Source organism: Panulirus ornatus, chromosome 11 (assembly GCF_036320965.1).
Source record: "Panulirus ornatus isolate Po-2019 chromosome 11, ASM3632096v1, whole genome shotgun sequence".
NCBI lineage: Eukaryota > Metazoa > Arthropoda > Malacostraca > Decapoda > Palinuridae > Panulirus > Panulirus ornatus.
Genome location: NC_092234.1, coordinates 12,939,718 through 12,965,114, shown reverse-complemented (window position 1 = coordinate 12,965,114; position 25,397 = coordinate 12,939,718). Strand labels below are relative to the sequence as shown.

The following is a 25,397-nucleotide window of genomic DNA, read 5'->3' as shown; positions in this document are numbered from 1 at the left end:
AATAATTCTTCAAACTCATCACCGTTGCTTCAAAATTCAAAATGGCTGTGATCAAGTCACCACTTACACTTCTTTCTTACATGGTGGATAACCTCTTACAGTATATAAACTTCCCTGACTCAACTTTGTCGCCCTCCTCTGGACCTTCTTCATCATTTCTTTGTCTCTTCATGTGTGCGGTGTGACCAAGGCTTGTGAGGCACATCCCAGTTTACGCCTCCCATAAGAGTGTGAATAGTTTCCGGACCCACGTCCTCATCCACGTACCTGTAACTGAATGCGATCCTCACAGGTCGAAGCAGAAAGTCTGTGTCTCCAGTTCTGGCGACACAGGTTAGGTACAAAGTCGACGCCCAGGTGCCTCCAACACAGTGGCTCCTGCAGCTCATTACCAGCAATTATTAATGAGGAGATCTTCTTTCACTGTGTTCCATCCTCATTAGTCTGCTTTCACCGGGTTGCGGATTTATATCAACTACGTACCACGCAAGAGTTTGGGGCTTTGTCATGGTCCCCCCTTTTACAGCCCGATGCATTCCTCCCTCACTCCTTAACTTCCCTAAAGAACTTGGCATCATCAGCAGAAAAGTTCAGGCTGAAGTTCAATTCTCTGAGTCATTTTTATACATCAGGAAGAACAAGAGTTCCTCGGACTGTGTCCTGCGCTACGCCACTGCTGACCTCAACCCCATTTCCCGACGGCTGCTCAAACATGTGTCCTTTGTGCACTTGCGGTAAGACAAATTTTCATCCACTGAAGGACTCTCATCCTTATTCCTGTCTGATGATCCAATTTCTTTACTATCCTCCTTTGTGCCTCAGTGTCAAACGCTTTCCAGCAATTCCAAATCCAGGCCAATCCACTCAACCATCTCGTGTGCCCATAATGGACCAAAGTCCCCCGGTACAAGTCTTTGAATGTGTTAGTTACACTTTACATTCCCTAGATCCGTGTTGTCTTTCGCTAAGGTAGTCACTCTCTCTCTTTACGGCACAAACACGCTCGTTAGCTAGGCTGGTCAGCAGTGCAGCGCAGTTTTCTAGTTTGGAACACTGCCCTTTTTCTTTCGTAATAACAAGTGACTCTGTGAGTCCTTCAGCACCAGCAATATCTGACCTCCTGGCTGAGCGCTCCTGTTGCTGGTGTGTGTGTGTGTGTGTGTGTGTGTGTGTGTGATTACACATTCGCAAAGTACTCTGAGGGGCGACGTAGCCACTGAGGTGGCACCCCTAGGAGCAGAAACTCTATCAAGTTATTCCCAGAGCAGTTTGCCTCAAGTCATGGAGGCATTCAATGGTTATCTACGTCATATTACGGGAAGGGGGAGGGAACATTTCTGTGATTTCGTCGTACTTTGGGGCCACTCAGTTAGCGTAACTCACAATCCCGGGCCACTCAGTTAGCATAATAGTCTTATTTTGCGCCACTCAGTCAGCATTGTTGTCATTTCGGGAGGGAGGGCCAATCACCCAGCATATCACCGCCATTATACTTAACCACCACTAATCTATAATTCAAGTAATTACGTCAAGCTTCGGGGGTCGCTCGCTGATCATCCCAGTTATCACGACACATCTCTTGCCTCTCCCCCGAGCGATAGGACGGCCAACTTACGCCACATACGAATGAATAACGCTCCGGCCGTGTCATAAACGGGGCCACTCACCGAGCGCTGATCACCGCACCACACACCTGCCCTCACTCTCCATGCAACGAACGACAGGATAGGATATACAGGGGGGAGGCCACTCATCCGGCATACATTCACACCGTGACGTAATTCGGAAACAGCCAATTTCTGTTAATGAAAAGCTTGAGATCAGAGCGGATGTAAAGCTTTGCTTTTCCACTGGCTGTGCTCATGTGGTTGTTGTTGTGGGCATAGTAACGCGTTACTCTGGGGGGGAGGGTGTGACGGAAGCCTTGTACTTACACTATAGGCTTTCTGCTGTTACTCACTTCACCAGCATACTCAAGAGATGTTTATATTGACTCAATATTCGTCTTCGACTCAAGACTGTGAATGATACTATAGTATTTTACTCTGTGAACATTTTAATGGGTACTCATTTTTCACGTTAGCTGAGGCCCAAATCAAGGCCATTTCATTAACGATATATATATATATATATATATATATATATATATATATATATATATATATATATATATACCCTCTAGCCTGAACCAGGTGCCCATCTTATCGCCCAACCCTCTACGGGTGGATGAACAGCTGGGGTGACTGTGGGCCGACTGCCGTAGCCAGGATTCGAACCTCTAACCGCTACACCACGAGAGTCCCCTGGCTCCTAACTCACTACACAGGCTCACCACAGCGCTAGACTACTACCTCACTACCATGTATAAAAAAAAAAAAAGGGACCCCCCAAAAAAATTACCCAAATAACCATCAGAATTGGCTGTTAAGCCACAGATGTATATCACCAGTTTCTAATCACCATCCCATCTTTTTCCGCCTGGCTGAGTTAACAACCCTCGTCAAGATCATCACCCACGAGTTAACCAACTGTTATGTCCTTAGCGTCGTTTCTCGCACTGTAATCACCGTAACATCCGGCAAAAGACTCATGAGGATGAGGGGAGGAGCGTAAGGTAAAATGTAAACACACACACACACACACTCCCCCTCCGGTCCACTTACTGAGCATGACCACGCCGACGCCTGCGGGGAGCGTTGTGGTCACCCAGCGTTAGGACATCACCACACTCGGGGCGGGGCGCGCGCGCTCAGCTCCGGATGCGACTTTAAAAAGGTAAACTGGGCGACCCGAACTGCTGTATGGCCCGGCAAACACGTACTCACGTGGGTACACAACGCTGGAACACGAGGGATGATATACCCCCCTCAATAAGCATCATAATAAAGGTATATATATATATATATATATATATATATATATATATATATATATATATATATATATTTCTTTCAAACTATTCGCCATTTCCCGCGTTAGCGAGGTAGCGTTAAGAACAGAGAACTGGGCCTTTGAGGGAATATCCTCACCTGGCCCCCTTCTCTGTTCCTTCTTTTGGAAAATTAAAAAAAAAATAACGAGAGGGGAGAATTTCCAGTCCGCCGCACCCTCCCCTTTTAGTCGCCTTCTACGACACGCAGGGAATACGTGGGGAGTATTCTTTCTCCCCTATCCCCAGGGATAATATATATATATATATATATATATATATATATATATATATATATATATATATATATATATATATAGCTCTAGAAGGCATCCACTCGCCGAGCATAACCCCTCATGGAGGATTCCCATGGCGGTAGGAAGGTACACAGCGCCACTCACCGAGCATATTCAAGAAGCACAAAAGAAAAGAAAAAAAAAAAAATCCCGACCCATTCACCAAGCATACTCAGAAAAAGGTAAACAAAACACACCTGACCCCTCCCCCTCACCCTCCCACTCACCGAGCATACCCAGAAAAAGGTAAACAAAGCCCACCCCCACCCACCCACCGAGCCTACCTATCGGGCCACTTACCGAGCATCCCTATCGGGAAGTCGTTCGGGGCGAAGTCCGTCGGGCCGACGACCGACTGGGTCACTATCCACACGTAGTTCTTGCCCGTCAGGCCGAGGCCCTCGGCCGAGCGCATGATGTAGCGCGCCTCCTCCTTGGTCGAGTAGAGGAGCATGATCCGGGCCTCGCTGTCCGCCACGATAGCCAAGTCCTCCTCGGCCTGGTTGATGAGCACCGTGTCTATGATGGTGAACCTGGAGGGCAGAGAGAGAGGGAGAGTGAGTGGGTGATGAGAGTCCTGGCCTTTAACGGGAAGGAGAGAGGGAGGGAGAGTGTGTGAGTGAGAGTCCTGGCCTTTAACGGGAAGGAGAGAGGGTGGGAGAGTGAGTGAGTGAGAGTCCTGGCTTTTAACGGGAAGGAGAGAGGGTGGGAGAGTGAGTGAGTGAGAGTCCTGGCCTTTAACGGGAAGGAGAGAGGGTGGGAGAGTGAGTGAGTGAGAGTCCTGGCCTTTAACGGCAAGGAGAGAGGGTGGGAGAGTGAGTGAGTGAGAGTCCTGGCCTTTAACGGGAAGGAGAGAGGGTGGGACAGTGAGTGAGTGAGAGTCCTGGCCTTTAACGGGAAGGAGAGAGGGTGGGAGAGTGAGTGAGTGAGAGTCCTGGCTTTTAACGGGAAGGAGAGAGGGTGGGAGAGTGAGTGAGTGAGAGTCCTGGCCTTTAACGGGAAGGAGAGAGGGTGGGAGAGTGAGTGAGTGAGAGTCCTGGCCTTTAACGGGAAGGAGAGAGGGTGGGACAGTGAGTGAGTGAGAGTCCTGGCCTTTAACGGGAAGGAGAGAGGGTGGGAGAGTGAGTGAGTGAGAGTCCTGGCCTTTAACGACAAGGAGAAAGGGAGTGAGGGAGAGTGTGAGTGAGAGTCCTGGCCTTTAACGACATGGAGAGAGGGAGGGAGAGTGTGAGTGAGAGTCCTGGCCTTTAACGGGAAGGAGAGAGGGTGGGAGAGTGAGTGAGTGAGAGTCCTGGCCTTTAACGGGAAGGAGAGAGGGTGGGAGAGTGAGTGAGTGAGAGTCTTGGCCTTTAACGACAAGGAGAAAGGGAGGGAGAGTGTGAGTGAGAGTCCTGGCCTTTAACGGGAAGGAGAGAGGGTGGGAGAGTGAGTGAGTGAGAGTCCTGGCCTTTAACGGGGTGGAGAGGGTGGGAGAGTGAGTGAGAGTGTGAGTGAGAGGCCTGTGACTGACAGTGACCCTGGCCATGACTGCAAGGAGAGAGGGAGGGAGGGAGAGCGAGTGAGTGAGCGTGAGTGAAAGCCCTGAGCATGACGGCAAGGAGAGAGAGGGAGGGAGAGTGTGAGTGATAGTGACCCTGGCCACGACGGCAAGGAGAGAGGGAGAGAGAGTGAGTGAGAGTGTGAGTGAGAGGCCTGTGACTGACAGTGACCCTGGCCATGACATGGCTGGGTGTGGGGTGTGGGGGTGTGCGTTACCCCAGGCGTGTTATTGATGATGAGTGTGGGGTGGGGGTGTGGGGAGAGGGAGGGGGGCTCGTGGGTGGATGGTGTGGGTGATTGTGGGGTCAGGGAGCGTAGGATTGGGGGAGGATTGTGGGGTCAGGGAGCGTAGGACTGGGGGAGGGTTGTGGGGTCAGGGAGCGTAGGATTGGGGGAGGGTTGTGGGGTCAGGAAGCGTAGGATTGGGGGAGGGTTGTGGGGTCAGGGAGCGTAGGATTGGGGGAGGGTTGTGGGGTCAGGGAGCGTAGGATTGGGGGAGGGTTGTGGGGTCAGGGAGCGTAGGATTGGGGGAGGGTTGTGGGGTCAGGGAGCGTAACAAACACATCCCATTTACCTTAATAGCTAAAACCCAGCATTCTAAGCCAAAGGTAAACAATAAGAATCAATAAATGAATTGATTAAGAAAAAAAGAATGAATTTAGAATAAATATCTGGGAAAAAAATTATCTAAAATCCAACCAATTTCAATCTAAAACCCAACCCATTGAGACCGAGTCGATACATTTCAGTATGACCACTCCAATGCCTGAACCTGTTTCAATATATTGGGAGTCTATTATTATTATTATTATAATATTTTTTTCTTCTTCCCACGCAACCAAAATCCAGTAACAATAGAGACGATAACAGGAAATAATCAAGGGCTTTTTTTTTTGGTTCCCACCTCCCCCCCCCACTTCAGGTCGACACAGGTCAACAAAAGCGACACAGGATACCCTTTTATTTACTTTTTTTTTTTTCTCTCTTTCTCTCCCAGTATTGCCAGCGACTGGAATTCATTACAGAGCTGAGTTGGAAGTTAATATGTTTATGTAATTCTCAACGGCAGATCGCCCCGCCGCCTTCTCTCTCTCTCTCTCTCTCTCTCTCTCTCTCTCTCTCTCTCTCTCCCTACCTTTCTCTCGCTCTCCTCTGCCCCTCTCTCTCTCAGTACACATCACTTTTCTGACAGTCTGAATGGGCGTTACACTGCCTGCCGGAGAGAGAGAGAGAGAGAGAGAGAGAGAGAGAGAGAGAGAGAGAGAGAGAGAGAGAGAGAGAGAGAGAGAGAATGTGTTTGGCAGAAAATGATTATTTTCTTTTTCTGAAATCATTAAGAGAACATATGCTCCTCTCTCTCTCTCTCTCTCTCTCTCTCTCTCTCTCTCTCTCTCTCTCTCTCTCTCTCTCTCCCACACATCCTCACACCTTCCTCGGCACCTTTCTCACACAAACTTGGCAGTACTCTGGACATTCCTAATTTCACCATTACGTCCAGTCTTTCCGTAATTATGCAGATGTCTTCGTTACCGCCTATATCTTCCGGCTTAAGCGTCGCTGTAATGGTGGGGGGGAGGTTGGATTATGATCCGATATTCATGAAACACTTTCACCTCTTCAAGGCGACGGTACGACACGTTGGAGGGCGACGCGACGATACTTGAGCACGACGGTGCGACCCTTGAGCACGACGATGCGATCCTTGAATAAGACGGTGCGACCCTTGAGCACGACGGTACGACCCTTGCGCACGACGGTACGACCCTTGAGCAAGACGGTGCGACCCTTGAACACGACGGTACGACCCTTGAGCATCACGGTACAACCCTTGAGCACGACGGTGCGACCCTTGAACACGACGGTGCGACCCTTGAGCACGACGGTACGACCCTTGAGCATCACGGTACAACCCTTGAGCACGACGGTGCGATCCTTGAACACGACGGTACGACCCTTGAGCAAGACGGTACGAACCGTCGTGCTCAAGGGTCGTACCGTCGTGTGCTCAAGGACCGTACCCTCATAATAATAATAATAATAATAATAATAATAATAATAATAATAATAATAATAATATTTTCCAAAAGAAGGAACAGAGAAGGGGGCCAGGTGAGGATATTCCCTCAAAGGCCCAGTCCTCTGTTCTTAACGCTACCTCGCTAACGCGGGAAATGGCGAATAGTATGAAAGAAAAAAATAATAATAAAAAAGAATAATAATAACAATAAATATCTGCTCGAGTGTCGTATGGACCAGAAGTTCTGGGTCCCCTGCGTCCCTATGGCTCTGGGCCCAGACTGTCCCTTTAAGTAAGGCCCCTCCGTCTCAGCCCCGTCTAATGGGTAGACAGAAGTTCCGTCCCATTTCGTCTGGGGTTGAAATGGGGGAGGAAGAGCGGCAGCACCTCGCCAGACCCCAAGTCTAACATCTGGAAGGGATAAGGTAGGGAGGTTACCTCCCATCCCATCCACTATGGGAGGGGGGAGGGGATATTTAGTGAGGTAAACCCAATATTCTTTTTTTTTCCCGCACCCCCCTCCCCCTCTTTCCGTTTTCTTTTAACTGGTATGGGGGTAAGGGAAGGCGAGGCTAGACGACGCGATCGAGGCACAGGTAACGTAAGGTAGAATTAGGTAAGAAGCTCTGGCTCGTATACGTTTACCTACTTAGGAAAGGACGTTGGTGTGTTGTTAACTACCCCGCCGAGGGTGTGTGTGTGTGTGTGTGTGTGTGTGTGTGTGTGTGTGTGTGTGTGTGTGTGTGTGTGTGTGTGTTTTATCTATAATTCCTTTCAAAAGTGAGGGGATAAGAAGCTGTTCGGGTTTCAAAATACGTACGGAACCATTGATATCCACATCCAGCCCTCCCCAATCTGAGATTTTATAATGATAAGTATCATACGTCCGGAAGCGATGTTTCGCTCTGTGCCCCCCTCCCCTTCAGCAGGCGCGAGTGTCGCTGCCGGATCGTCCCACAGGAAGTATCGTACCCGCCTGTTATGGAGCGTCGTTCACCTGATGATCTACGTTCCTAAGACCATTTGCTTTACGTTTTTTGCTCTGACCTGGCGATGTCTTAGAGAGAGAGAGAGAGAGAGAGAGAGAGAGAGAGAGAGAGAGAGAGAGAGAGAGAGAGAGAGAGGTTGGAACGTGGGGCACAGTACTCGTCACAGCTCCTGGGAAGGAAGGACCAGCACACCATACAACCGTAATGGTTTATGGCGACGTATTGTCTCTTACGAAGGCATTTCAACCTCTCTCTCTCTCTCCCTCTCTCTCTCTCTCTCTCTCTCTCTCTCTCTCTCTCTCTCTCTCTCTCTCTTGTGAACGCGCGTGTTACTGTGGTTCGTGTTTATTTACGTATGTATTGCTCATAAAGGGGGGGGGGGGGGGGGAAATGGTCCTTCTTTTTCACCTCCCCCACCATTTTCCACCATTTATCTTCCGGGGCAGAAAATACACGAAGCCTCATTCGAGATCTGTCATTGTATTTGGGCAAGAGAAGAGAACATGGGTCTAAGTGTAATACCATCTTAGGCTAAGTCTGGGGAATTGGACTTTTAGTTAATCAATAACCTAAGGGTACGGCAAGAGACTTAGGTCTTAAAAGTCTGTTACTTTAAGGTTTTAAGATAAGGGACAGTAGGACAAGCTCTGGTGGTTTCAGGGTTAAGAAAGTAAGGTATGGGGCCTACTTTGCTCACTAATTCAGGGGCCCCACAATGTCGTCTGTTAAGGGAACGTTACGAAACGCAGGCTAATGTTTCAGGGAGGCATTTGCCCGTGTTTCTGTTTGAATGGTGTGTAAGGGGGGGGGAACCTAGGCGAGTCTTAAGGGGTAATCAATTCGCACGTTTTTTATGGGGGCGGAAATTTGCCCTAATGGGGGGGCGCGCGCTCCCCCTCACCTTCCCTGCCTAAGTTCGAGCACTAAGAAATAAATCGACGCCCATTACTTTCAAAAGTTTTCCCTAAAGTAATATCGGGAACTTCCATCTCATGTCTTAGGAGGCGAGACAACAGTGGTTTATCATAATGATTACATACGGGCATAAGACCCAGTTCGCAGCGCACTTCTGAGGGAACTTTGGGCCATTTCCATCCCTCATTATCCTCTGTAGCTCCATATAACCCCGCCCCCGCCCCACACAGCCTGGATCCTCTCAGCCAGACTTTATTTAATGGACTGGAAACGCAAAATACTGCAGCCTCATTAAACGCCGGAGTTATGGGGAAAACATGACAGTAACTCTGTCTCACGTCCCTGGATTCTGCTGGGGTCTGTTCCGGGGAGGTGGGAAGGGAGAAGCAGGAGGAGGAGGAGGCCGAGGCCTGGGGGTTAGAGGTGGAAACAATGGGAGAGAGAGAGAGAGAGAGAGAGAGAGAGAGAGAGAGAGAGAGAGAGAGAGAGAGAGAGAGAGAGAGAGAGACTGTGTGTGTGTGTGTGTGTGTGTGTGTGTGTGTGTGTGTGTGTGTGTTTTCCATGTCTTGCTTGGTGAACCAAACACTGCTGCGTCTCTCTCTCCCACAATCGCTCATTGAATAGCTTTCAATCCAAGGGTTTCAATCCAGGACTGACCTCATCCATCCATCATCCGTTCCTTTACACACAGTATCTGATTCCTCCAGGTTGTGTAGTGAACAGTCCAGCGTCGCCATCTCGCTGGGCTCTCGTATGTCTTCACCCGAAACCATCTTTTCCTTTTTCTTTTCCTTACATCCCATGATGTTCTTTGGGGGGGGGGGATGTCTTGGCACCCTCTTTCTTCCCTGTTCTCAAGGTTTCCGGTACAAGACAGTGTCATTCACACCCCCTTCAGTCTGTTGTCATGCACAGTTCAAGACACTGCCATTCACACCCCCTTCAGTCTGTTGTCATGCACAGAGTTCATCATGAGCACTTCTCCTGTTCTCTCGTGTGCTGCTGAGGTCCAGTTCTTTCATCCTTCCGTGGTGGCTGACCTGTTCTATGCCCTCCAGTTCTGCTCGTGGAGTGCTTACGAACCCTCTCTGACTTGTTCACACCCATTTGCTTGGCTGGGGACCATACGAGAGGAGGCAAAGGTGTTCAATTCTGCTTCATTATGAATTCGATCCTCTTTTTTTCCCCCCCTATTTGTGGTCATGTGTCTCTTGCGGGGCAAGTTCTCATTATCATACCGCTCATTATTTGAGACAATGGTGGCGCTGCTGTCTCACTCTGTTCTTCCGTATATCCTATGATGACTTCATGATGACTTCTATGACGAGTTCATGATGACTTCTATGATGACTTCATGACGTCTGGTTCCGCCTTCAGTGACTCGTCACTGCTGGGTCTCGATACAGTGCCACCCCGTGCACTGCTGATCTTCCCACGTCTCACTTGTTCACATCCCTCACCTTACATTCTTCAAGGCCATGTTCTGACTTCACGTAGACTGGATCTCCCATCTTGTCTCGTCTGTGTCTGACCATCGCCTGATCCACCAACCACCGTCTTGAGTCCTGACGACCAATTAAGAGAAATCACTTGACCCTTCTATTTCCCCTCAGCTTCGCTGGCGATGCCTGGCATCACCATGTTCAAAGAGGACTGGCCCCAAACGACATGAACTGTGGTACTCCCAGCCCCAACTGGCCCCAAACACCATGAGCTGTGGTACTCCCAGCCCCAACTGGCCCCAAACAGCATGAGCTGTGGTACTCCCAGCCCCAACTGGCCCCAAACAACATGAGCTGTGGTACTCCCAGTCCCAACTGGCCCCAAACAACATGAGCAGTGGTACTCCCAGCCACAACTGGCCCCAAACAACATGAGCTGTGGTACTCCCAGCCCCAACTGGCCCCAAACACCATGAGCTGTGGTACTCCCAGCCCCAACTGGCCCCAAACAACATGAGCTGTGGTACTCCCAGCCCCAACTGGCCCCAAACAACATGAGCTGTGGTACTCCCAGCCACAACTGGCCCCAAACAACATGAGCTGTGGTACTCCCAGCCCCAACTGGCCCCAAACAACATGAGGTGTGGTACTCCCAGCCCCAACTGGCCCCAAACAACATGAGCTGTGGTACTCCCAGCCCCAACTGGCCCCAAACAACATGAGCTGTGGTACTCCCAGCCCCAACTGGCCCCAAACAACATGAGCTGTGGTACTCCCAGCCACAACTGGCCCCAAACAACATGAGCTGTGGTACTCCCAGCCCCAACTCGCCCCAAACAACATGAGCTGTGGTACTCCCAGCCACAACTGGCCCCAACAACATGAGCTGTGGTACTCCCAGCCACAACTGGCCCCAACACTATGAGCTGTGGTACTCCCAGCCCCAACTGGCCCCAAACAACATGAGCTGTGGTACTCCCACCTACATCTCTAGGGCGTGACGTAACGCTTCCGTGTGTCGCTACGCATTTCTCTGTTGTGGGGAGTTTGAGAACTCGGTTACCCATCTTCCCTACCAATAATAAGTAAGGCATCAGTAACTGCTGCTTCTGAATATAAAGAGACCAAAAGGTTTTTAATCTATGAGAGAGGAGGCTGGACGTTAACTTTTGCAGCGCTGATGAAATAAAAAAAAAAAAAGAAAGCCATTACAGCTATAAGGAAGTGGTCACACCCGTGCTATATAACATGCCATATATATATATATATATATATATATATATATATATATATACACCAACAAACAGAGCCTTCCTTACATGTTCGGCGTCGCTTCTGTATCCAGTATGGTTCTGTGTGTGTGTGTGTGTGTGTGTGAGAGAGAGAGAGAGAGAGAGAGAGAGAGAGAGAGAGAGAGAGAGAGAGAGAGAGAGAGAGAGAGAGAGAGAGAGAGTGGATGGATGGGCCAATGTCTACCTCAGCTGCGCCCGTTGTAACGCTGTATTTGAGTGTGTTGCCACATTTTATGGCGCCGTAACAGACATGGCCAGCCAGTGTGGTGGTGATGGTTAGCCAAGAGTCTTTTGTGGTGGTGGGTGGTGGTGGAGACCGTGGTGTGGTGTGTGGTGGTGGTGGAGACTGTGGTGTGTGGTGGTGATGGTGGAGACTGTGGTGTGTGGTGGTGGTGGTGGTGGAGACTGTGGTGTGTGGTGGTGGTGGAGACTGTGGTGTGTGGTGGTGGAGACCGTGGTGTGCAGTGGTGGTGGTGGAGACTGTGGTGTGTGGTGGTGGAGACCGTGGTGTGCAGTGGTGGTGGTGGAGACTGTGGTGTGTGGTGATGGTGGAGACTGTGGTGTGTGGTGGTGGTGGAGACTGTGGTGTGTGGTGGTGGTGGAGACTGTGGTGTGTGGTGGTGGTGGAGACTGTGGTGTGTGGTGATGGTGGAGACTGTGGTGTGTGGTGGTGGTGGAGACTGTGGTGTGTGGTGGTGGTGGAGACTATGGTGTGTGGTGGTGGTGGAGACTGTGGTGTGTGGTGGTGGTGGAGACTATGGTGTGTGGTGGTGGTGGAGACTGTGGTGTGTGGTGGTGGTGGAGACTATGGTGTGTGGTGGTGGTGGAGACTGTGGAGTGTGGTGGTGGTGGAGACTGTGGTGTGTGGTGGTGGAGACTGTGGTGTGTGGTGGTGGTGGAGACTGTGGTGTGTGGTGGTGATGGTGGAGACTGTGGTGTGTGGTGGTGGTGGTGGAGACTGTGGTGTGTGGTGGTGGTGGAGACTGTGGTGTGTGGTGGTGGTGGAGACTGTGGTGTGTGGTGGTGGTGGAGACTGTGGTGTGTGGTGGTGGTGGAGACTGTGGTGTGTGGTGGTGGTGGAGACAGTGGTGTGTGGTGGTGGTGGAGACTGTGGTGTGTGGTGGTGGTGGAGACTGTGGTGGTGGTGGAGACCGTAGTGATGGTGGAGACTGTGGTGTGTGGTGGTGGTGGTGGAGACCGTAGTGATGGTGGAGACTGTGGTGTGTGGTGGAGACCGTAGTGATGGTGGAGACTGTGGTGTGTGGTGGTGGTGGTGGAGACCGTAGTGATGGTGGAGACTGTGGTGTGTGTGGTGGTGGTGGAGACTGTGGTGGTGGTGGAGACCGTAGTGATGGTGGAGACTGTGGTGTGTGGTGGTGGTGGTGGAGACCGTAGTGATGGTGGAGACTGTGGTGTGTGGTGGTGGTGGTGGAGACTGTGGTGTGTGGTGGTGGTGGAGACCGTAGTGATGGTGGAGACTGTGGTGTGTGGTGGTGGTGGTGGAGACTGTGGTGTGTGGTGGTGATGGTGGTGGAGACTGTGGTGTGTGGTGGTGGTGGAGACCGTGGTGGTGGTGATGGTGGAGACTGTGGTGTGTGGTGGTGGTGGAGACTGTGGTGTGTGGTGGTGGTGGAGACCGTGGTGGTGGTGATGGTGGAGACTGTGGTGTGTGGTGGTGGTGGAGACTGTGGTGTGTGGTGGTGGTGGAGACTGTGGTGTGTGGTGATGGTGGAGACTGTGATGTGCAGTGGTGGTGGTGGAGACTGTGGTGTGTGGTGGTCATCCCACAGGTTGAGGCAGCTGGTGTGGTCAGTGTGGTAGCGGGGATGTACAGGTGGTACTCAATGACCTGGGCAGCTGGTCTCATATCTGACCTCAGTACAGGAATCAGTGTACCGTCAGTGTAGCCCCCAGGGGCTGGGTCTCACTGTAGCCCCCAGGGGCTGGGTCTCAGTGTAGCCCCCAGGGACTGGGTCTCAGTGTAGCCCCCAGGGGCTGGGTCTCAGTGTAGCCCCCAGGGGCTGGGTCTCACTGTAGCCCCCAGGGACTGGGTCTCAGTGTAGCCCCCAGGGGCTGGGTCTCAGTGTAGCCCCCAGGGGCTGGGTCTCAGTGTAGCCCCCAGGGGCTGGGTCTCACTGTAGCCCCCAGGGGCTGGGTCTCAGTGTAGCCCCCAGGGACTGGGTCTCACTGTAGCCCCCAGGGGCTGGGTCTCAGTGTAGCCCCCAGGGGCTGGGTCTCAGTGTAGCCCCCAGGGGCTGGGTCTCAGTGTAGCCCCCAGGGGCTGGGTCTCAGTGTAGCCCCAAGGGGCTGGGTATCACTGTAGTCCCAGGGGGCTGGGTCTCAGTGTAGCCCCAAGGGGCTGGGTCTCAGTGTAGCCCCCTGGGGCTGGGTCTCAGTGTAGCGCCCTGGGGCTGGGTCTCAGTGTAGCCCCAGGGGGCTGGGTCTCACTGTAGCCCCCTGGGGCTGGGTCTCACTGTAGCCCCCTGGGGCTGGGTCTCACTGTAGCCCCCAGGGGCTGGGTCTCAGTGTAGCCCCCAGGGGCTGGGTCTCACTGTAGCCCCCTGGGGCTGGGACTCAGTGTAGCCCCCAGGGGCTGGGTCTCACTGTAGCCCCCTGGGGCTGGGTCTCACTGTAGCCCCCTGGGGCTAGGCTATGTGAACACAAGTGTGTCGTCAGTGTAAGAACACCTCCTGCGCCGCTACACTGAACACACCCACACACACATGATGACACACACAAAGATGTGGCACACCTCACCCTCTGTGTCACATTACAGGATCTAAGTATACTAGGAACACGAGGGAGTGCCAAGTGAAGAATACACAGAGGTGTGTGTGTGTGTGTGTGTGTGTGTGTGTGTGTGTGTGTGTGTGTGTGTGTGTGTCCATACACAGGATTGCAGATATTGTAATTAAATGTAGAAGGTTAAGAGATTTAGGCGACAAGAGTGTAAAACTCTCTCCGTAACGCACACAGACACACAAACACACAGATACACACAGACACATACACACACACAGACACAGATACACACAGACACAGACACACACACAAATGATACATCAAGTTGTCAAGACTTATTCTTATATTTTCTCTTGTTCTCACAAATCTTAAATACGGCAGCCTATTGTGTCGTACAAAATAAAATAAACACTCAGAGTTTTATTTCATTTTCTTGGTTGTAGTTGTTGCCGGCAGAATATGTGGGGGGAAGCTAAACATTTGTGTAGACGTGAACGGTGGCCCAGCGGGGCCTGGGTACTGCGTCTCTTGTGCTCACAGTGAAAAGAGAGAGAGAGAGAGAGAGAGAGAGAGAGAGAGAGAGAGAGAGAGAGAGAGAGAGAGAGAGAGGGAGAGGAGGGGAAAAAATAAAATACACTCCACGTAGATTTCATTTAGGAAAGTCGCCTTAAAATAAATAATAAATACATTAGAGTGATGAACGATTCGTGCTGTTTTGCATGTGAGGTGAGGGCACACACACACACACACATTCATACACACTATTACTTAACATCCATATATATTCACATAAACACACACACACACACACATTCATACACACTATTACTTAACATCCATATATATTCACATAAACACACACACACACACACATTCATACACACTATTACTTAACATCCATATATATTCACATAAACACACACACACACACACACACACACACACACACACACATCAGCCCATTCATCGACAAGCTCTGCGGGATAAACACCTGGGTTGGGTGTGGGCCAAGTGCCATGCCCAGGATTCGATCCACAAGCAGGTCCGACCCCCGTGGGGCTGGCCCGTGCTAACTCATGGTCAGTAAGGCTAACCACTGCTTCACAGAATCTCGCGTGTGAATGTGTGTGCTTTAAACCATATGCACGCAAGTGCTGGCAACGTGCAACATCCTGTGACGTAAAGCGATTCATGGAGACAAGGAACGCGTCTTTGAAGGCAAGTTTCTCCTCCTAAGTTCACACACTTTTCCACACGCGTTCATCTTCTCCTGACCATCATAAACGCATCCACGAAAACGCCCACCAACCCTGGAAACGCCATGAGTTCCGCTTGCATAATAACCCGGGGAACCTGTCTGTTTAAGGACGGACATATAGTGGGGTGGGAGGGAGGCGGCAATGTCTCTAAAAAGAGGGACGATGTTGCGCTCTATTTTCATCAAACTGTTCGGGATCCGCGAGGGCGGGAAAGACTCCCGATATACCAGCAATCTCGAGACTAAATGGTGATGAGATGACTGGATGAATATCAATTATGATGATGATGATGATGATGAGAGAGAGAGAGAGAGAGAGAGAGAGAGAGAGAGAGAGAGAGAGAGAGAGAGAGAGAGAGAGATATCTCGATATAATCCAGTGGGAAAACTCTTGAGACATACAACTCGTCATAAAGGCCCATGGATCCAGCCCCCACTAAATCCCTGGATCCAGCCCCCACTAAACCCACGGTTCCAGCCCCTACTAAACCCACGGTTCCAGCCCCCACTAAACCCACTGTTCCAGCCCCCACTAAACCCACAGCACCAGCCCCTACTAAACCCCACAGCTATTGCATAAGCTGTGACAAACCCATACAGCAGACCTCCATCCACAATCGTCCAGCAGAAGAGTTTGGAAACAAGTGACATTAATTTCCATAAGCGAAACACCAGCCCCTATATAAGGAGGGGGTCTAAATATCACGCCGGGCCTCCTCTGGAAAATGACAACCCCTACCCTCCCCATACAATAACGACCCCCCCCCCTAAGGATATATGTACTCCACGTGTAGACATACATACATAGATACATCACGAATGGCTCACAAGATATGTAATTTTCCATGTTCAGGAGACGCGAGTGTGGGGCCTCTCTCTCTCTCTCTCTCTCTCTCTCTCTCTCTCTCTCTCTCTCTCTCTCTCTCTCTCTCTGGGGTTGACTCAAAAGGCTCCTCGTTTTTTTTTTTTTGCTTTTTTTCCCCAGAAGCTTCTGCAGTCCCAAGGCTGCGCTCCTTCCAGCAGCAGGGGAAGGATGGACTTCTTTGGAGTGAGAAGTTCTTTGGCGAGATTGTACCACCAATTATACCTCCTTTATGTGGAATCCTGTAACAGACACACACACACACACACACACACACACACACTCACAAAACTGTAAACAATCCAATGTAAAAAAAAAAAAAAAAAAGGTTCCTCCGATTTATCGTTTACAGTTTGAACACGACCTTGTAAATCACACCATCTCATTTACATACATGAGATGAAGCCGACCCCGGACACCAGAGAAGACACACACACACACACATTCCACAACCAATACTACATAAAATACTACATATAATACTACATATCTCAAACAGAATATCTTCTCTATTTCCATTATATCTTAAGCTCGTATCTTTTTCTTTTTTTCCTTCGTGGCTATGGATATACTGGTATATACTGGTATATATTCATGGATTTCATCAATGCTGGAATTGTGGATGTGACTATGAGCTGCTTTGAAAGTACGTGAAGACGTCTTACCACTGTGGGGTTTTCAGACAGTGTCCCTGTGTTCTCTCTCTCTCTCTCTCTCTCTCTCTCTCTCTCTCTCTCTCTCTCTCTCTCTCTCTCTCTCTCTCCTTGAGCACGACGGGTGCGACCCTTCTTGAGTACGACGGTACGCCCCTTGAGCAAGACGGTTACGACCCTTGAGCACGACGGTACGACCCTTGAGCACGACGGTACGACCCTTGAGCACGACGGCACGACCCTTGAGCACGACGGTATAACCTTCGAGCCCGACGGTACGACCCTCGAACACGACGGTTCCGACCCTCGAGCACGACGACACGACCCTCGAGCAGGACAACATGACGATCAATTCTACTCACCAATATACAAAACACGGAATCCATCTAATACCAACAACTTCTCAATGAAATCACTCAAAAGGTCACGAAGGATCAGTTACCTGCATCTTACATATGAACGAAGTCGCGACCCCTCTGGACTCGCCTCACATCACCTCCGCAGCTGGACGTTCAACGAGTTCAAACGTAGCTGAACACACCCTGAACGCTCGGAGACCCCTCGAAATAATTCAGATCAACAAAAATCCGACTCCCGTACAAGACACACCGTGGGATGACATCCTATGGCTGGCCACCCACCTACCTCTACGATGGAGAGCAGGGAATTCAATTACAAAATCTAATTATAATCAACGAATTGAATACAGCTACTACTGCTTCCTTAATCAGACAGTATGAGACAGCCAACCCCCACAGACAGAGGACACTCTCCCAGCGCATCGTGAGCTACGTGCGCTCCACAATTTAACAGAGAAAGAATCAATAATAACTTTCTTTTAACAGCTTCTTTTTTTTTTTTTTTCATAAGCGGACACGTTCGACATGTTGGAAACCTGTCGTATTTAACTCGCTCATCCCTGCGTTTATTTGGCTAGTTCACACAGGCGCAGCTGAACAAGACGGGTTCAACTTCACAGTTCAGCGGTGAGTTCACACACACACACACACACACACACACACACACACACACAGGGGAACAGAAGCAGCTCCAGTACTTCAAAGAATGCCAACTTCAGGCCTGACCCGACTCTCTGTGAACTTCAGGCCTGAACCTAACTCCCTAAACTTTAAGTATGACCTCATTCCCTAAACTTCAGGCCTGACCCGATTCCCTAAACTTCAGTGCCAACCCTCAGTCCCTAAACTTCAGGCCTGACCCGACTCCCTAAACTTCAGGCCTGACCAGATCCCTAAACTTCAGGCCTGACCAGATTCTCTTAACTTCAGGCCTGACTAGATTCCCTAAACTTCAGGGCTGACCTAACCCCTTAAACTTGAGGTCCGAGCCGATTCTCTATGCAGAGGGCAATAACCAATACTTTCCCTGCTGAAATATAGTTTTCAGGTCCTGTAATTCCTTCAGGAAATATACCGCGCTTCTGACACCTCTATTTCCTCATTAACATATATATCTTACACACACACACACACACATATATACATGTTTACCAAATGGCGTCCTAGCTTCGTCTCTTCGATGTATATCAACTGACTTATATTTCTCTCTTGTGTCTCCCCTGGTGATGTGATTATTACACGAAAGTGCATTTCGTGCACTTGGGAACTTATCGTGTTTCATTTTCCCCGTGGACTTATATGAATATATATATATATATATATATATATATATATATATATATATATATATATATATATATATATATATATCCATTATTTCCCTTCTACAAGATGTAGCGCAACCATGAAGCTGCAGGAGCCCCGTAACGAAGGTCCTTAGGCTAGACAATTATAAATTATATATTTATTGTTATCATTATCATAATTACCATCGCGACGATTACATAACCTCAAAAAGCCCTTCTACAGGTAATCCTACAGCTTCAAGGCTGCGCTACAATCAGCAGCAGGGAACGTGTGGACTCCTTTGGCGTGATAACGAAGCCCCTCGCCCATGGGTGACTCTTCACTCGCAGCGTACCTACACGCGAGCGGAGTCCGGTAACACACTCTCTCCCTCCTTCCCTCTATCTATCTATCTATAAGACTCATCAATATCTATCTAAAAGCCACACTTGCCTCTACCCCCCCTTACACAAATTCTGAACCCACAATCCTCCCGCATCTCTCGCGATGACACACTTCCTCCTCCCCTTTCCTCTCCCACTTCCCCATTCGCAAGTCGTACACGTCTTTTTTTTTCTTTCGTTTGGTCACCCTAGATCCTAAGGCTTATACCCTGTGAGCTTCACTTCATTTCCATGATGGGGACTGGTGGTAGGGGAGCGGCTGTGGGGGGAGGCTGGTGGTGGGGGAGAGGCTGTAGGGGGATTGGTGGTGTGGGGAGCGGCTGTGGGGGGAATGGTAGTGGGGGAGAGGCTGTGGAGGGAGGCTGGTGGTGTGGGAGAGGCTGTGGGGGGATTGGTGGTGTGGGGAGCGGCTGTGGAGGGAGGCTGGTGGTGGGGGAGAGGCTGTGGGGGGAACTGGTGGTGGGGGAGAGGCTGTGGAGGGAGGCTGGTGGTGTGGGAGAGGCTGTGGGGGGATTGGTGGTGTGGGGAGCGGCTGTGGAGGGAAGCTGGTGGTGGGGGAGAGGCTGTGGGGGGGACTGGTGGTGGGGGAGAGGCTGTGGAGGGAGGCTGGTGGTGTGGGAGAGGGTGTGGGGTGGACTGATGTGGGGGAGGGGCTGTGGGGACTGGTGTGGGGGGGAGAGGCTCTGGGAGCTGGTGTCGGGAGCATCTGTGGGGACTGGTGTGGGGAGCGACGGGAGGGGGGGGGGGGAGGAGACTGGTGTGGGGAGCGGCGGCTGTGAGGAATGGTGTGGGGGAGCGGCTGTGGGGTGGGGGGGATGAGACAGGTGTAGGGGAGAGGCGGCTGTGGGGAGCGGCAGCTGTGGGGACGACTGGTGTGGGGAGAGGCTCTCGATATGCTAATGGTCAGCGTCCCTTTAGTGGTGTGGTGGTGGCTGGCTAGCTGGGGTCGCCACAGGTGAGGTGCTGAGCGAGGCGCCTTGCGGTCTGTTGTTTACGTTTGGTGGAAAGGTGTCAGACTCTCTCTCTCTCTCTCTCTCTCTCTCTCTCTCTCTCTCTATATATATATATATATATATATATATATATATGCAGAACTGGAATAGGCTTCTCATGTCTAGTAACAGCACCTAAAGAAGCACAAAGAGTTCAGAGAGAAGGTCCAGAGGAGGGCAACAAAGATGGTATACGCACAAAGTCGGAGAGATAAGCCACAGGGGGAAAGGCTGGTTTGCTCTCAATTTACCCACCTCGGAAGAAAGAAGAGTGAGGCGTGACCCGATCACAACCTTTTCAAAGTTTTTTAAATAGGGATTGAAGAAATGGACAGCGGATAGCACTCTGAGAGAGGCAGGGACACGGCAACCGGAGGACATGAAATTACGTAAAAAAAAAACTTGTAAATAAAAAAGAAAGGTTGTAAACATAGACTTTCCCTGTTTACGATTGGTGGGTGAATGGATCATCTGACTGGGGAAATGGCTAAGGCAGACACCATACATGACAAGCACAAGAGGTTGCGTGTGTGATAACAGAGTGTGGTCAAGAAAACAGGACACCCCACACCCCACATCTGTAAACCCCCTCCTCCTCCTCTCCTTGTACAGTACAAGTACGTAATTACACACACACACACACACACACCTGTGTCTGGAGGGAGGAGGGTCTCGTCTATGTCTCTCATATCGTCTGGCTGCCATATTACGAGACAACGCTAACCACGCATCACACTGGCCGGGTGGGAGGTTTGTCAGTGTGTGTGTGTGTGTGTGTGTGTGTGTGTGTGTGTGTGTGTGTGTGTGTGTGTAGCGCCACACTGGGGGAGGGAGCAGTGTCGCTCATCCACAGGGAAAGTTCACAGTGTATGTAAGACTGGTCATTTTCCTCCACTCTGCTTTTCCATTCGCGAATTCCGGCATTGTTTTGTTTTCACACAGGGGTCATTCACGAACTCAAAATTCTTTCTCTCTCTCTCTCTCTCTCTCTCTCTCTCTCTCTCTCTCTCTCTCTCTCTCCTCGCCACTCCCATTTCGTTCACAAATCCGTTTATTTTTCTTCTGCTTCCCCTTCGTTCACGAACTGAGTTTTCACTCCCCTTTCTTTCACGAATCCATTTTGCACTCCCATTACATTAACGAATACATTTTTCACTCACCATTCATTCACGAATTCTTTCTCCCTGCACTCTTTTCATTCACAAATACATCAACTTTTCGCTCGCCTTTCACTGACAAGCCCAAACTTCACTCGCCTTTCATTCACAGGCCCAAACTTCACCCCCTTTCATTCACAGGCCCAAACTTCACCCCCTTTCATTCACAGGCCCAAACTTCACCCCCTTTCATTCACAATTCCAAACATCTCTCCCCCTTTCATTCACAAGCCCAAACTTCACCCCTTTCATTCATAAGCCTAAACTTCACTCCCTTTTCATTCACAAGCCCAAACTTCACCCCCTTTCATTCACAAGCCCAAACTTCACCCCCTTTTCATTCACAAACCCAAACTTCACCCCCTTTTCATTCACAAACCCAAACTTCACTCCCCTTTCATTCACAAGCCCAAACTTCACCCCCTTCATTCACAAGCCCAAACTTCACCCCTTTTCATTCACAAGCCCAAACTTCACCCCCTTTTCATTCACAAACCCAAACTTCACCCCCTTTTCATTCACAAGCCCAATCTTCACTCACCTTTCATTCACAAGCCCAAACTTCACCACCTTTCATTCACAAGCCCAAACTTCAACACCCTTTCATTCACAAGCCCAAACTTCAACACCCTTTCATTCACAAGCCCAAACTTCACTCCCCTTTCATTCACAAGCCCAAACTTCACCCCCTTCATTCACAAGCCCAAACTTCACCCCTTTTCATTCACAAGCCCAAACTTCACCCCCTTTTCATTCACAAACCCAAACTTCACCCCCTTTTCATTCACAAGCCCAAACTTCACTCACCTTTCATTCACAAGCCCAAACTTCACCCCCTTTCATTCACAAGCCCAAACTTCAACACCCTTTCATTCACAAGCCCAAACTTCAACACCCTTTCATTCACAAGCCCAAACTTCAACACCCTTTCATTCACAAGCCCAAACTTCCACACCCTTTCATTCATAAACTGATTTTTCACCCCTCATTTTTTCCAATCACGATCATATTTTTTCTCTCTCTCTAATATTCACAGCTGTTCCCGTCCGTACAATTAAATTCACTGGAACCTTCCCCTCTGTACAACGGATGGTATCAAATCGAATTCCCTGATTGCCAAGTGATGGAGGATGGAATAATATAACCAAACATCCCCCACACACACACCACCCCACACATAACCTACCCCCCACACACACACACCCCACACATAACCAAACCCCCCCACACACACACACCCACACACATAACCAAACCCCCCCACACACACCACACATAACCTACCCCCCCACACACACACCCCACACATAACCTACCCCCCCACACACACACCCCACACATAACCTATCCCCCCACACACACCACACATAACCTACCCCCCCACACACACACCCCCCACACATAACCTACCCCCCCACACACACCACACATAACCTACCTATCCCCCCCCACACACACACCCCACACATAGCCTACCCCCCCACACACACCACACATAACCTACCCCCCCCACACACACACATCACACATAACCTACCCCCCCCACACACACACCCCACACATAACCTACCCCCCCCCCCACACACACACCACACATAACCTACCCCCCCCCACACACACACACACTACCCCACCATCCCCAACTCTACCATTCATTACCAATTATCACCAATTCATCCATCACCAATCGTAACGATGTTTGATTTAATAATACTAACCCCCCCCCCTTTATACCACCCCACCAGCCTTCCCTTTACTACCCTTCCCTCTCCCCCACACACACACACCCAACCCTCCCTCCCCCTTCACAATGTCTCTTGTGAGGCCATTGGGGGGTCATAGGTCAAGTGGACCCTGATTCGATATTGCACCTGTACTGATGTCGTTTGATGACCACCCCTCTCCCTTTACCCCCCCTCCCCCCCCTCAAACTGTCTGACACATATGTGCCGGAGTAATCAATGGCTTTTGATGTCGGGTGGGGGAGGGGTGGGGGGTAGGGGTGGGGGTTAGGGGTGGGGGTAGGTTCTTTATCCACGACAACATTGCATTATCAACAAATACAATCCTGTATCTTGTTCTCTCTCTCTCTCTCTCTCTCTCTCTCTCTCTCTCTCTCTCTCTCTCTCGGGGTTGAGGGTGGCAAAAATGGTGTCAATGTTGTTAGCGATGAAAATTGTATGAGCGGTAGTTACGATGAGGTCAAAGGGGGGGATGTCATGGTGACGTCACGAAGGGTGTGTGTGTGTGTGTGTGTGTGTGTGTTGGAGGAGGGAAGTTTTACATGAGTGTTGCCCTATCTCTTTAACCTTGTATATATATATATGTGTACCATGTATTTACTTCTATGTACACACACACACACATACCTCCCTCAGCCACGTAACTATCTATCGACCCGTCCAGCTGGGAGGATAAACACCTGGGTTGGATGTGGGCCGACTGCCACGCCCAGGATTCGAACCTACGCGGGTCCGACCCTGGGCTGAGTGATGGTCAGCAACGCTCCGTCCACTGGGTGGGGACCTGCACAGGTTAAGACCTGTGGTGACGCGATGTGTGTGTGTGTGTGTGTGTGTGTGTGTGTGTGTGTGTGTGTGTGTGTGTGAGAGAGAGAGAGAGAGAGAGAGAGAGAGAGAGAGAGAGAGAGAGAGAGAGAGAGAGAGAGTGACTAATTGTTTTTGGACATTTGGTTTAATTAGTTGACGAATATGTTGGTGGGTGTGTGACTTGAGTGTGTGCCTGCTGTTGTGTTCTCTATATATAACAGGTATAGTGTGTTATGGGTGGCAGAGGCTGTTGTTCTTCTCTGTGTTCTGTAGAAGAATCGCTCTTCAAAACGGAACCCTTGAACATGTTCGGTGAACTATTCACCTCATGACTTGACTTCAAAAGAAAAGAAAAGAAAGCAAATTTAAAGATGGATAGTGTGGCATATTCTAATTCTGACCAATTCTTTTTTTTAAGTAACATTTACCTATTTACAAAGTAACATTTACCTATTTACAAAGTAACATTTACCTATTTACAAAGTAACATTTACCTATTTACAAAGTAACATTTACCTATTTACAAGTAACATTTACCTATTTACAAAGTAACATTTACCTATTTACAAAGTAACATTTACCTATTTACAAAGTAACATTTACCTATTTACAAAGTAACATTTACCCATTTACAAAGTAACATTTACCTATTTACAAAGTAACTTTTACCCATTTACAGACAGACAATCGTTTTCTGTTGTGGGATCATCCAGCAAGGAAAGGATTCCAATTCGTCCCTATGCAAATTTTAGGTCCCCCCCTTTTTTTCAGGGGGTTCTCCTGTGTGAGTAAGGACCCGTTAATACTTACATGTGTGAGGAACTCAGGGGGGAGGTTGGCAGTAGGCCTCGGAGGGCGTGCCTGGCCCTGAGTACCTCATGAGTGCCTCGTGAGTACCTCATGAGTGCCTCGTGAGTACCTCATGAGTGCCTCGTGAGTACCTCATGAGTACCTCGTGAGTGCCTCGTGAGTACCTCATGAGTGCCTCGTGAGTACCTCATGAGTGCCTCATGAGTGCCTCATGAGTGCCTCGTGAGTACCTCATGAGTGCCTCGTGAGTACCTCATGAGTGCCTCATGAGTGCCTCATGAGTACCTCATGAGTGCCTCGTGAGTACCTCATGAGTGCCTCGTGAGTACCTCATGAGTACCTCATGAGTGCCTCGTGAGTGCCTCATGAGTACCTCATGAGTGCCTCGTGAGTACCTCATGAGTGCCTCGTGAGTACCTCATGAGTGCCTCATGAGTGCCTCGTGAGTACCTCATGAGTGCCTCGTGAGTACCTCATGAGTGCCTCGTGAGTACCTCATGAGTGCCTCATGAGTACCTCATGAGTGCCTCGTGAGTACCTCATGAGTGCCTCGTGAGTACCTCATGAGTGCCTCGTGAGTACCTCGTGAGTACCTCGTACCTCATGAGTGCCTCGTGAGTACCTCATGAGTGCCTCGTGAGTACCTCATGAGTGCCTCGTGAGTACCTCATGAGTGCCTCGTGAGTACCTCATGAGTGCCTCGTGAGTACCTCATGAGTGCCTCGTGAGTACCTCGTGAGTACCTCATGAGTGCCTCGTGAGTGCCTCGTGAGTACCTCATGAGTGCCTCGTGAGTACCTCATGAGTGCCTCGTGAGTACCTCATGAGTGCCTCGTGAGTACCTCATGAGTGCCTCGTGAGTACCTCATGAGTGCCTCGTGAGTACCTCGTGAGTACCTCATGAG

The 25,397-nt window shown here is 50.0% G+C and overlaps 1 protein-coding gene across 1 annotated transcript in view; it reads right to left on the bottom strand.

Annotated features, from left to right (window-relative positions):
• The window catches only part of LOC139751283 (glutamate receptor ionotropic, NMDA 2B-like), a 461,671-nt gene that overhangs the window by 407,627 nt on the left and 28,647 nt on the right, over positions 1-25,397 (bottom strand). Inside the window, exon 2 of the mRNA XM_071666604.1 lies at positions 3,526-3,758. Within this exon, the coding sequence (XP_071522705.1) occupies positions 3,526-3,758 (233 nt within the window). The remainder of the gene's footprint in view (positions 1-3,525; positions 3,759-25,397) is intronic.